Source organism: Sinocyclocheilus grahami, unplaced genomic scaffold (genome assembly GCF_001515645.1).
Source record: "Sinocyclocheilus grahami isolate Dianchi unplaced genomic scaffold, SAMN03320097.WGS_v1.1 scaffold31.1, whole genome shotgun sequence".
NCBI classification, from domain to species: Eukaryota; Metazoa; Chordata; class Actinopteri; order Cypriniformes; family Cyprinidae; genus Sinocyclocheilus; species Sinocyclocheilus grahami.
The window spans coordinates 2,683,397-2,696,711 of record NW_015505210.1 but is presented as its reverse complement, the minus strand read 5'-3'; the positions used below and the strand labels follow the sequence as shown (position 1 = coordinate 2,696,711).

Sequence of the window (13,315 nt, the reverse complement as noted above, 5' to 3'; positions counted from 1 at the left end):
ATGGGACAATTCTGAGAATGATCTGTTTGTTGAACACTTTTTCTGGTGCGTGTCATTTAACAGTTTTGCATATTTCTTGTCTATGCCGTTTTAATGTTTGATTTAAAGAACATTTTCATGACTTTTGTATGATGCACATTTTGGTAGTGAAAATTACTTATGATGTCTGGGTAAATTATGATGTTATTATGTCTGGATAAATGAACTATGATACATTTACATACATTTAGTGCTTTCTTCAAATTCTGTTTAGAGAAGATTTCAAGTGCTTGGATCAGTTTTCATCAGCACTTTATTGTAAAGTGTCTCTGTAATATTTTATTATATGCCAGAGTGTTTGTTATGCTTTAGTAGCACTTACTGGTAAGAAAATCAACAGAGAGGGAGAGGGAGACACTTAATGCATTTCAGAGTGTAATATAATATACAAAGTTGGGATTGTATTGCAGAACTCATTAAAGACAAGACAAAAAACAAAAAAACACTTAGTGTATACATTACTGCTGCCTTCTCAGTATAAGCATCAGATGTCTGGCATCATATAGCAAAGTTTACTAAGCATATTTAAAAGATACATAGTTTAGTAGTTTATGGGATTATTGAGTATTATGAACACAGTGGAACAGGAAGTGGCCTGTTATTCAGCCGTTTCCCTTGCAGAAAAAGTTTACTTGTGGGAAAATTGTGATTAGTATGTGACAAATTTGTGATTTGCCAAGGTTGCAAGTTTGCCAGAATTTCCTTTTTTAATAATGCAAAAAGTTAGGAAATTATTTTTAGGCTGTGAATCAATTACAAATAAGAATGGAATAAATAGCATAATATATGGTTAATTAATTAAATAAGGTGTCAAAATATTTTAATCTACAGTAACAAAAGAAGATAAAATAACTGTCTGGCATAGGAAGTACTTTTTAAATAGTTTTTATGATCACTAATATTGTGCATTTTTTATATAGTTTTTAAAGATTTGCTATGATAATTTAAAAAAAAAAAAAAAAAAATTTTTTATCTCCTCTTATGTTATAATAAGAATAAGTAGGGTGATATTTGTTAAACTGAATTGTTTAAATGGCGCACACCAGTGAAATACGTTTAATTGCAAATAAAGTGCATCACAGTGCAAAACATTTAATTGAATGTGTATGCATGGCGTTTTTGTGTGCGTGTGCAAATGTGTGTGCGTGCAAGAGAGAAACTCCTTGTTGTGTCTACAACTGCGTGTTTGTCGTAGCTGACAGTATGTGAAAGGACAGTGTAACAGAGTGGAAACATGTCCTCATTGTCCTGCAATTATAGCTCTCTCATTCACATTACAGAGGGGCCCTTTACACTAGGAGCCTGCAGTTGGTACAAGAGAATACACTGGACTATGAACAATACCTGTCAAACTAAAGGACAGAGCGAATGTGACACAGCGGCCAGATGTACAACACAACACTTAGACACTTTTGCTCTTCACCATTTAGCAATGATAAAGTGGGGATGAATGAAATGGAAAGTTGTTGGTTTTTTCCCCAATGGAACCACCACTAAATAACTAACTAAATAAATATATAAATAAATGTTGTTAATAATATTAACAATTATCATCATCATATTTATTTATTTATTTATTGGTAGTAGTAGTAGTATAATTACTATTAATAATGCTAAAAATAATGTTAAATGCTAATAATAATAATAATAACACTAATAATAATACTAATTTGATAATGATGTCTAATTGTTTTTTTATATTTTATAGTATCAGATATATTTAAAAAAATTATTGTATACAAAATATATATTAAAAGAAATATTAGTATTTTTCCTTGAAAAAAATTATAATATTAACAACAATAGTAATCATTTAATTATTTGTTTGTTTGTTTATTAGTAATAATAATAACAATAACAATAATACATTGCAATATATTTATAGTATCAGGAATATTAAAAATATGCTTGTATTCAAATAAGTATCAGAATGATATTCATAATTTTCCTGGTAAAAAATAATTTATAATATTAAAACAAATAGTAAACAATAGTTATAGTACATATTTATTTATTTATAATAACATCGTCATTGTTAATAATAATAATAATACACAGTTTTTTGCAGTATTTTTATAGTATCAGATATATTACAAATATATACTTATATTCAAATAAGTATATGAACAATATATTTATATTTGTTCCTTGGAAAAAAAAAAAAATAAAACATAATCAACACCTCCTCTCCAAACCAAACAATTCAAACTTATTTTTATTTTTGTGTTCAGAGTAGATACATTTTTTAACAGGAAGCTGGTTGTATTGCTGTTCAAACAGAGTGAAAAATTATCATACAGCTGTGAAGGTCGAAATGCTTGATGAACAATCACAGAATTAAGTTCCATGTTCCAGTATGTTCTTAAAGTTCATCTCACTCACAAGAATGTAAACTTACCACCTGCCAGCTCCTACCATGCCATTCATTTCAGTTTAAACATTAACCGAGTCCCTCAATGTGCCTTTGTGTCTTCACAGATGGACTCCACCAGGTCTCGGCCCTCTGCACCCTACGGGTGACCATCATCACGGACGACATGTTGACGAACAGCATCACTGTTCGTCTGGAGAACATGTCTCAGGAGCGTTTCCTCTCCCCTCTGCTCTCACTCTTCACCGAAGGCATAGCCGCGGTCCTGTCCACCAGTCCTGACGGTGTCTTCGTCTTCAACGTCCAAAATGATACAGACGCTAGCGGCAGCATTCTCAACGTCACTTTCTCAGCCCTGCTTCCGGGTGGAGCTCCGAGACGTTATTTCCCATCAGAGGAGCTGCTGGAGCAGCTGTACCTGAACCGTACGTTGTTGACATTGATTTCCACCCAGCGCGTCCTGCCTTTTGATGATAATATCTGTCTGCGGGAACCCTGTGAGAACTACATGAAGTGTGTAGCTGTTCTGAAGTTTGACAGTACAGCTCCCTTCGTGGCTTCCAACACGGTTCTTTTCAGGCCCATACACCCTGTGAACGGGCTACGGTGTCGATGTCCTGATGGTTTCACTGGAGACTACTGTGAGATGGAGGTGGATCTTTGTTACTCAGGCCCATGTCAGAATAACGGGAAATGCCGAGGGGGGATGGGGGGATACACCTGTGAGTGCCCGCAAGATTTTACAGGTCAGTATCAGGTCATCATGTTAAAGTGCCCCCATTTTAAGGTTTTAAGGTTGCTAATATTGTTTTATGAGTCTCCTAAAACAGGTTTACCTGCATGCAAGGTCAAAAAATTTATTTTAAAGATTTAATTTTACCTAATTTCTAAACGATTCGTAAATGACTCATGCGAAGCAGTTCAAAGAATCAGTCTCTCTAAACCCCTCCTTTCCGTGAGCCCTCACTGCTGTGATTGGTCAGATGGCGCAGTCCTTTGTGATTGGTCCAGAGCTGTAGAGAGATTGGCCCTGGATTGGTCTACCGCGTACAGCGCGTGTCGGAAACGAAATGTCCATTGCCATGACGGAATGACAGCCCTGGAGACTTGTCAATACATAGAAAAGATGGTATCGATTGTGGAGTCTGATGATGAAACGGTTGAAGTGGCTGATCGACAAGAGACTGATTCGCAAGCACGACTGGAGCAGGACGTTTCTCAGTGGTAAGTGTCAAGTGTTAACAAGTTTGTGGTAGTTATAAGATGTGATGAAACAAATTTACTCTCACAGCGTAGGATACAGCGTCTCTAGACATGATGTTAACCACACAGAAATTTTTGTGTGCGGGCAAGTTGGCGACGTAGAACGTGGGCGGACATTATGCAAATATGTTACTTTGTGACGTAGAGCCGTAACAGAATAAGATTCAAATTCCTGACGACACGTTTAGGTGATTGCGAGCCGACTCTTTTTTTTTTGATAGACAATAACTTTATTTATCGTGCACTGTCGGCTTCACAACTTTGCAGATAGTTTATGTTCACATACAGCTACATGACACACTACATGAAAGGTAATATTCGAAAAGGCATAATAGGGGCACTTTAATCATCTATCTATCTATCTGTCTATCTGTCTGTCTGTCCGTCCGTCCGTCCGTCTGTTTGTCTATCTGTCTGAGTTGCAATTATGTAGCATTCAAACAGCATTCTCAATTCAAGTCTGAATGGTGCACAATTTTATACCCAATTCATTATCTGCCAAGTGAAAATTGCAAGACTTATAGCTTATAACAGCATGATTTGAGGTGTCATTCATGTTAAAAAAGTTGCGTCTTAATGTTTAATACTTAAACGGGGGAGTGGTTTCTTCACATCCCTAACCCAAATCCAAGCAATAGTGAGCTAATAGTGATGTGCGCCATAGCAAACACCACAAAAAAAAAAATTTGTGTGTGTTTTGTATGGATAATTGATTGCAAATTGGTTGCAAATGGTCCTCTTCTCAGTTGCTCAGACTTGTGAGAGCGTCATTAGTTTTGCTTCTGTCATAACTTGAATGGAGATCCGCTCATAGGGGAAGGAATTATCCTGTGTAAGTTTGACAGCAGGAATGGCATCCAGACCCTCAGTCCCAAGGTTCAGAGTTCCCTCACTGGATCATTCACTTTGACAGCTTCTGTCTGTTTGTCAGCTCAGGTTTCTGGACTACAGTAAAGAGCAGTGAACCTCTGCCCTCTCAAGCCCTCAGGTAGTATGTGGTCATAACTAGAGGTGTTGACAGTGGCCTCTGTAGTTCCTCTCATGGGTTTCTCTCATTACAGAGTAATGTATCCCTGTAATTCCTCCGAAATGAGGGATTATCTGGCTGACATTTGGATCATTACCTCTTCGGAACTCTTTTGTGTGTCCCAGACAACATAGTTCCTTTGGGCCCAGATCTTGTCAAGGTAATGGCAGGTACACAAGGGTGTGCACACTGAACTGGCCAGGAATCAGAGATACAGGATTACAAGTGCAACAAGGTAAAGTCCTCCAAGCAAACCTCAGATGTTTGTTCTTAGGCTACTGCATTTGTCAGCATGATGATGGATTTTCGGGGAGATTGTTATCAGCATGTTTCTGTGTCTTGTGCGAATATTTCCATCTCGGGTGAAAGCAAACCACACACGTCTAGGTACACACACAGAGTCCAAAATAACACACAGAAAGTGACATATATAAGTAAGAATTGGTTGTGGAGAACAAATTAAACACTTTTCAAATGGCTATATGATCTAAGGCACACAAACCATCTAATTCTAATAACTTTTACATCAGTGGAAAATTTGTTTATGTTTAGATCCTGTTCATTTTAGGAAGCTAATCTTTTCTTCTGAATGTGGTGAAACATAAAATACTCACAGTAAGCTACTAAAATGTAAAAATGTAGAACAAAATCACAATGTGTCAGTGAATGTTTTATATGTATATGAAGCTGCAGATCACACAATCATGCACTATTCACCACAAATATGATAGAAAAAAATGTTTAAATAACTCTTCGATAGTTGTCTTTGTTTTTTGATTTTTTTTTTAATTAATTTAAAATTAAATTAAAGTATTTTATTGCTAAATATGGTTTTATGGCTAGAAAGCAATCTTTATTTAGTATCTATATCTATCTATCTTGACAAACTTTTCTTGTTTTGTTCAAAATTATAGTTAAAGGCACAATATGTAATTTTTTGCCACTAGAGGGTGCGTATTGAAAACAAACAAAGAAACAAAGGCGTAGTTTGATGACGCTGTGACTGAGTGTGGAGTCATGGGAGTTGTGGTCTTCATCCCCACAGCCGAAGCAATCCGACAGGACTCGGGCAGAAATCATGTTCATGGATGAGCTAATGTATTAACGATTTATTAACGTCGTAGTATGAGGCAGAAAGCCGTCGAAGCGAAATGAAGCCACTGAACGAGTCCTTCCGGAAAACAGCGGAAGTAACCAGTGCTGTTTTATCACACTAGATACATTTGAAAGTTCTGTTATAATCCTACTCTGTGCAGTCGTCACCTGTCTAATAAAATGCATAACATATTAAAGCGTCTTTGGTGTTTCCATGTTTTCTACGGAAATCGAGGGGTTATGACGTCATTGGCAGGTGACACAATGACACTATGGACACGCTCCGTGTCACTAGTTAAAATGGCTTATTTCTCTGGATTTAAACATTCTTTGAAACATTTGGGATAATGTAAGTACACAAGTCAGCAAAATAAATAAAACTGTGCTAGTGATTTTTGGATATTTTAATAAAAAAATCTTACATATTGTGCCTTTAATTCTGGTATGATTATGGAATTATTTTAATGTCAATTCTTTTTAATTCTACTTTACATTTCAAATTGAATTTCAATAACGTGTACTAATTTTAATTATAATTATTATATATTATTAATTTTTTTTTTATTCACCTGTTGTTGACAGATGTGGCAAAAATAAATTTTTGGTCCCTCTATACACACACACACACACACACACACATGACAACAGGGCTAAAAACACTCAGGAAACAAGATTATCAGGTTCAGTTGACCTTTATTGCAATATAAAGCAAAGCAGTCTTACTCTGAGCTGTGTTTTTCATAATTTTATCTTAATTTGATCAAATGCCCTTAACTCAATCTCGGAATTGTATATTGTGATGAATATCAAAGGAACCCTCTGGCAAACATCTACCTGTAACAATGTGAATGATGTCACTTTTGCTAGCGGCATCTTCCAATAGCGAGTCGTCATCGGTTCACCCCATATCTCATGTCACATTACAAGAGACTAGCGGAGCATGACAGGTGTCTTACAGACCACCAGGGCTCTTTCATCGTTCTTCTGTTGCTTGGCTGTGGTCCTGTTTCTTTAGAGTATGAACAAAGGTTAGTCTGGGTCAATGAGCACAGCGGCCGCCAGGAATCACTAAGCAAAGAGGACATGGTGCTCAATGGTCTCTCTGAAGCCTTCTCGTTTAGACAGAACTGGAAGCCATTGTCCTGTTGGGACTAAAACTAAGCTCACTGAAGTGACTGGGTTAGAAGGTTGGGTTAAGAGAACAAGTTTCCAATTATTATCTGAAATTGAGTTCCACGACTGAAATGCACTTAGTATGTGTCAGTGTATGTATGAAATGTGGGTTTATTACCTCAGTTTGCATGGCTGGAAATTGAATCAGAGCTTTTTACAGTCTTGACAGTAAAGGTTCTTTATTGACATTGATAGTTCCATGATGAACCTTTAAAGGGGAGCCTGCAGAGTTTAGTTCCAACCCTGCTCCAACACACATACCATGTAGTTTTCAAATGAGCCTGAAGGACTTGATTATCTGGATCAGGTGCATTTAATTAGGGTTAAAGCTAAACTCTGCAGGACTGTGGCCCTCCAGGAATTGATTTTGACACCCCTGTTCTAGCGCATCCCATTTTAACCTTCGTTATTAATAATGTAATCTGATAATTAAAAAGTCAGATTGACAATACAGGCAAAAAAGACAAAAATAATATTTTAAGCTTAAATGTGACATTTCATAACCTTGGCAATAACATTCTAGGCATTCATTATTAGCACCACTCACTTTTTTCAGTAAATGTTAAAAGTAGTTTGTTGTAGTGACATTTCTCTGGGGTATTTTCTTTTCAGGAGAGCGCTGTGAGGTGAATGTGCGTTCAGGCCGTTGTGTTCCTGGTGTGTGTAAGAATGGAGGCAGGTGTGTGGACCTGCTGGTGGGAGGTTTCCTGTGCCAGTGTGCTGACGGCGAGTACGAGGAGCCCTATTGCGAGATGACCACACGCAGCTTCCCTGGCCAGTCCTTCATCACCTTCAGAGGCCTGAGGCAAAGATTCCATTTCACCCTCTCCTTTACGTAAGTAAAACCTCTGGAAACCTCCATCCATCAGTTTCTATAATAATAAAATTATTTTATTTAAAAACTATTAAAATAAAAAGAACCTAGGCTTAATAAATAAATGTTATTAATATAATTATATTTTATTGTAATACTTTAAAAAATAAAAATATCTCATAATAAATCAAATGATCATTTGTATTAATAGAAATAATAAATTTCTATTTCAATACTATTTTTAAATTATATATATATATATTACATTTCAGTTCAGTTCAGTTTTTGTTATTTGGTTTTGATAGTTTAAATAAATTTTTTTTTTGTTGCATATTTCTATTTCGTTTGTATATATTTTATGTCATGTTTAGTTTATGACAATTATTCTCGTGCAAATCTTGTGCACTTGGGTCCTGGGAAAATGTCCTGCAGAGAAATGATTTTCTAAAGGTAAACACCTGTTTAACCTTCTCAGCGTCGTCTCACTTTCCCATAATGGCATTTATTAATTACCATGTAACCGATCTAGCAATTTTAGCTAGACCGTTGCATACCAACCACACAAGTTCTTCTCATGGCAAACATGAAAACAGGATGCCGAGTGTGGTGAGGCATCTTCGTTCATACTTCCTGTGAGTCTGCCCCATTTCCATGTGCTATCTGACACCTCTCCCTGCAAAAATATATATAATTACAGCGTCATTACCTCTAACTGTGTCTCTTGGCAGGTTTTATGACTTCCTTTTCCTCCACTCCCTATCTTTTTTTATTCTTCTGTCAAGCCTGCATGTTTTTGTTGTGAGTGATCTTAGGATGTTCCTGGGCTTTTTTTCCTGCTCTTGATCTGTGGATCAGAAATGAATATTCATTCAAATGGAATGTCTGATTAAAATATGATAAATCTGGTGTAAACAACATAAAAACGAATTTATGAAACTTTTTTAAAATGGCCTAATTTACACTTTGAATTGAATAAGCTCATTATCATGCATTAAAGTTCATATTGAACAAACTAATTATGGTCATCATTAAGGTTTTAAATATATATATCTTTTTTTTTTTATTCATAGGTTTACTACCAGGGAGAGAAACGCTCTGCTCCTATATAATGGCAGGTTTAATGAAAGGCATGATTTCATTGCGATTGAAATTGTTGAAGAGCAAATCCAGCTGACCTTCTCTGCTGGTAAGTAAGACGATTCATTTTATTTTTTATATAAAATTCAAATATATAATCATTTCAAATAATGATTGAAATTTTAAGAATAGTACCCAGTGCTTTTGTTTAATAAAAAAAAATCAAGAAACCAATACATTTTAAAAAATATTAATTTATTAATTTATTTTTATGATATTACAGATATTGCAGTCACATTTAAAAAAAAAAAAATAAACTACATATTTTGTTTTGTTTTGTTTTGTGTCTGCTCAAACTACAAACAACTAAATGGGTTTTAGTCAGTTTTGAATCTGAACTTTTTTGAGTGTCATTTCTCAAACATTAGTGCGTATATGTGTATCCAGAACGGTGCCAAAGGAAGCAGGTGGCCAAAGAGCATTAAAACACACTTCCTCTGTCTACCTGTTCCTTTGTTTTATCAAACCTCACACATCCACAAGAGTTACTGTCCAGTCAGTGTGCGTGAAATACCACGTCCCGTCTCTTTAACTGGTCAGAATTGTTTTCAAAGGAAATACGACAGTGGAATTCTTCCCTAGAGCGTCTTGGTATAAGCAGATGCTTGTTACGTCTTACTACAACACTGAGGGTCACCCGTCCACATGAGCTGAGAATAAAGACAGTGAAAGGCATTTCCTCCACTGTCCTGGAATGTAAAACATCAAACAACACAGTGATTCTGGTAAATTATGAACCCATCATAGGTCAAAGGTCCGTCCCAGCTTGCTAGCCATCACTCAACATAATTGAATTGGAGAGAGATATAAACAACTAAGATATTTGACATTGTATGCACTGAGGGAAAGTGCTGTCATGGGAGGTCCTGGCACACTATTATCTCCTCGACAATGATTTACTTATTTTGTCCACTAGACTGGAAAAATGCTACACAAATTAAAATCCTCCAGGCACTTTGGACCCTTTTAAGTAGTTTGGAATTTTTGTTATGTGGGAATTGTATTACTGTATATTGCATATTGGGGATAAGTGTTAAGCAAAAAATAAATAAAAAAATATATAAATACATTTATAATATATAGGCATATACTACTTGTAATATTCTGTTAAGTTATAGAAATATAATTGTATATTTATAATTATTTTGTTGTTGTGCGAATATATATATCACACATTTAAAAAATATTTTTTGAATCTAATTATCACTTGCAGAATTACACTTTCTTGAATGTCAGCAAAACTGTTTTCTTCTTTCCTGTTATTTCTCTTTAGGAGAATCTAAAACTGCAGTGACTCCATTTGTAGCTGGTGGGGTTAGTGATGGACAATGGCGCACAGTGCATCTACATTACTACAACAAGGTAAGTCATTTGTACCAAACACAATGAAAATGGAGGCTGTTGTGGTTGGAAAGTCAGTGAAGGAAAACTAATGGGCCTCATTCATGAAACACAAATGAGACATTTTTCTGTGTAAATCTTTCAGGAATCCATTCTTAAATACATTATTGAATTGAGACCCAACTGTATTTGGTCTTATGCTAGAGAAAGTCAGAATCTAACAAGTCGTGTGATTCTTGATGAGATCAGTGTGTCCATATTTCATGCAAGAAGACACATGATATCAGTGGCATCTCTAGCTGTATCAAAGTTCACAGTATCTTCTAAGAACTTCAGTCAAAAGAAACAGCTTGTATTTCTGCTCCTTTGATCCCGTTCAGTTTTCAGACCCTCATATTTCAGAAGTGCAGCATTTATGAAGTTTGGTACATGTGTAATACTTCATGTGTCATGTTTCATTGCCAAAAGCTAAGTGCGTTTATTCTGTTACTCAGGCATCTCATTTCACAGTGTCTCATTTTTAAGAGTATTTTGAAACCCATAGTGTTAGTATTATTCAAATACGGTATTACATTCTTGTTCTTTGTGTTGTAAGGCAAATAGTTCTCAAGTGTTTTGTTGTTTGTTGTTGCTGAATTGCAAATACCTTACCATATTGTAGTTACACGAGCAATTCATTCTGCTTGAATACATTAAGCTCTCATCAGCCCTTCTTATGTTCCTGACCTTTTAGTAACCTTATTTCCATGCTGCCTAACTTTAAAACAGTATTTGTTCAAAAATACACATTTTGAGTCTGTCACAGTATTCCTGAATTAAATCATAGTAAAGCTTTAGAGAATCTCACTGAAGTCTCATCAAAAGAAACATTTGTCCCTGAGGGATGCCAGTCAACATGCTGTCAGTTTCACTTTTTGAGGGTCCATCATTTCTTAGATTTTTTTTAAACCTCTACACAAGTTGCACTAAACTGATGAAAGGCTAAAAAAGTAATTAATACCAGTGACTGCAGCCAAAATATATCTAATATAATGTAGCATGTAAGTTAGTGAGTGTATTATTGAATTGAAGCACCATTTACACTTGAAAACACTTATGAAAAATCAGACCCTAAAGCTGTCTACTTAAGCTCAGCGCCCTTTTTTCTCCCCATGGGTATGTCATTATTGCTATTTTGTGCCTGTAGCTCTCACTTAACCCATCACTTAAAGAGTCCAAGTTCAATGTAGTCATAGGGGGAACGCAGACAATAGCAGACCCCCTGTTGAGTTAATCCGGGACTACAAAAACGCACTCTGAGTTTCCAAGTGCCAGATGGCACACATTTTTTCTGTTGCACTTAAACAGAAAAACACCCCAGACTATTGTTGTAAATCTCCATAATGTGCTTTTTTATTTCATGAAGTTTTGCTCCATCTGGAGCCTCGTCCATATGGTAAGGTTTGGGGTGAAGTACCAAAATCCATCTCTTATCTTCTACCAAAATCCATCTCTATTTTGACATTCAAAAGTTTCTAACACGATTCAGCTGAATTGTCTGCTATGTGATTGTGACTCAAAAACTGTGTAAATCACTTCTGTTTGACCCCATTTATCTTTTGCTTTCCCCATTGATCCAGTGTTTTTCAAGACACTTTCAGATATTTACCACACAACGGGACGCAGCTGTAATGCAGTGATGTTTTGAAGTGTCAGGTCTCCTCATACTTTTAAGTATTCCAGCTAGTGGCGTCCTGCTGCGATTTTTACAAACGAAGAATTATTTAATGATGAAAAACTATCCCAGTCTCTTCTGTTCACCAAGATGAATTTATTGATCAAAAATACATTAAAACAGTAATGTTGTTAATAAAGTAATAAGTAATAAAGTTTTCTGTTTTCAATTATTTTAAAATGTAATTTATTCCTGTGATGCAAACTGAATTTTCAGCATCATTACTCCAGTCTTCAGTGACGCATGATCCTTGAGGAATTATTATAATATGATGATTTGCTTATTTGCTTCTGTTTGGGTTAAACCGTGACCTCTTAAGGGTTGTCAGCACTCTGATCCTGGATCAGTTTTCTTTTTGGCATGTTTTTCTTTACAGATTGTCGTGCACCTGATGAAAATTGTAATAATAGAGACGTACAACCCCTTTACAGCAGTAGAAACTTGATACTTGGATGGTTTTAGGTCTGTTAAAAGGCATCTCAAACCATTTCTTTTCACCCGGTTTTCACACCATTTTTAAAGCTATATGACTGTTGTTGATGGAACAGTTGGCTTTAGGCTTAGACCAGTTGGATGTGCTTCAGTGTGTAGGAATGCTCCCATGGTTTTCCTTGTTGATCAGTTTAGCAGTCTACTCACATTCCCTTCTTCATCTCTGCTGTCTGGCAGCAACTAAGAGAAATATTAAAACTGACATCTAATTTATTAATGTGTGAATTTTTTGTCAAAAGTTAGTAAAGGAGAAAAGGATCATTCCGAGTGCTCTCATAGTTTCAAAAACAAGAAGATGAATCTTTCAGATTGCATACATACAGTTAAAATACTTCTATTTAGCAGAATATAAAAGTGGAATATAAATATTTATTTATTTATAGAAATATGATAATATATACTATTTATTTTTTATTTATAGTAATATTATTAATATAATATGAAATATGTGTATTTAAAAACAGTTATTTTATTATTATTACTCTAGATTATTATTATGCATAGTTTAATAGAAGTGTTAACATTTATTTATTATTTATGTATTTTAATGATCCCTTTGCTTTATTTACAGCAGCACTAATAATAATAATTACTGTTATTATTATTATTATTATACAGTTTAAATATTAACAGTTATTTATTCAATTATTCCTTTGATTTCTAGACAGAAACACTCTTAATAATAATAATAATGTTATTATTACGCAATAATTTGACAAACACTTTAGAAATGTTATTCTGTTTACTCTCTATCTGCCATAAAGTCTGAATAGTGACCCACAGCGCTGTAATGTCTTCAGGAGCGAGTGATGTTCAACTGTCAATTGCACATTTTTTTAACACCACAGG

The 13,315-nt window shown here is 35.2% G+C and overlaps 1 protein-coding gene across 1 annotated transcript in view; it reads left to right on the top strand.

The window, feature by feature from the left end:
* LOC107574421 (cadherin EGF LAG seven-pass G-type receptor 1-like) overlaps nt 1–13,315 on the top strand; it is a 54,020-nt gene that overhangs the window by 20,113 nt on the left and 20,592 nt on the right. The window contains exons 3-5 of the mRNA XM_016260862.1: nt 7,581–7,803; nt 8,853–8,968; nt 10,193–10,281. Of these exons, the coding sequence (XP_016116348.1) occupies nt 7,581–7,803; nt 8,853–8,968; nt 10,193–10,281 (428 nt within the window). The remainder of the gene's footprint in view (nt 1–7,580; nt 7,804–8,852; nt 8,969–10,192; nt 10,282–13,315) is intronic.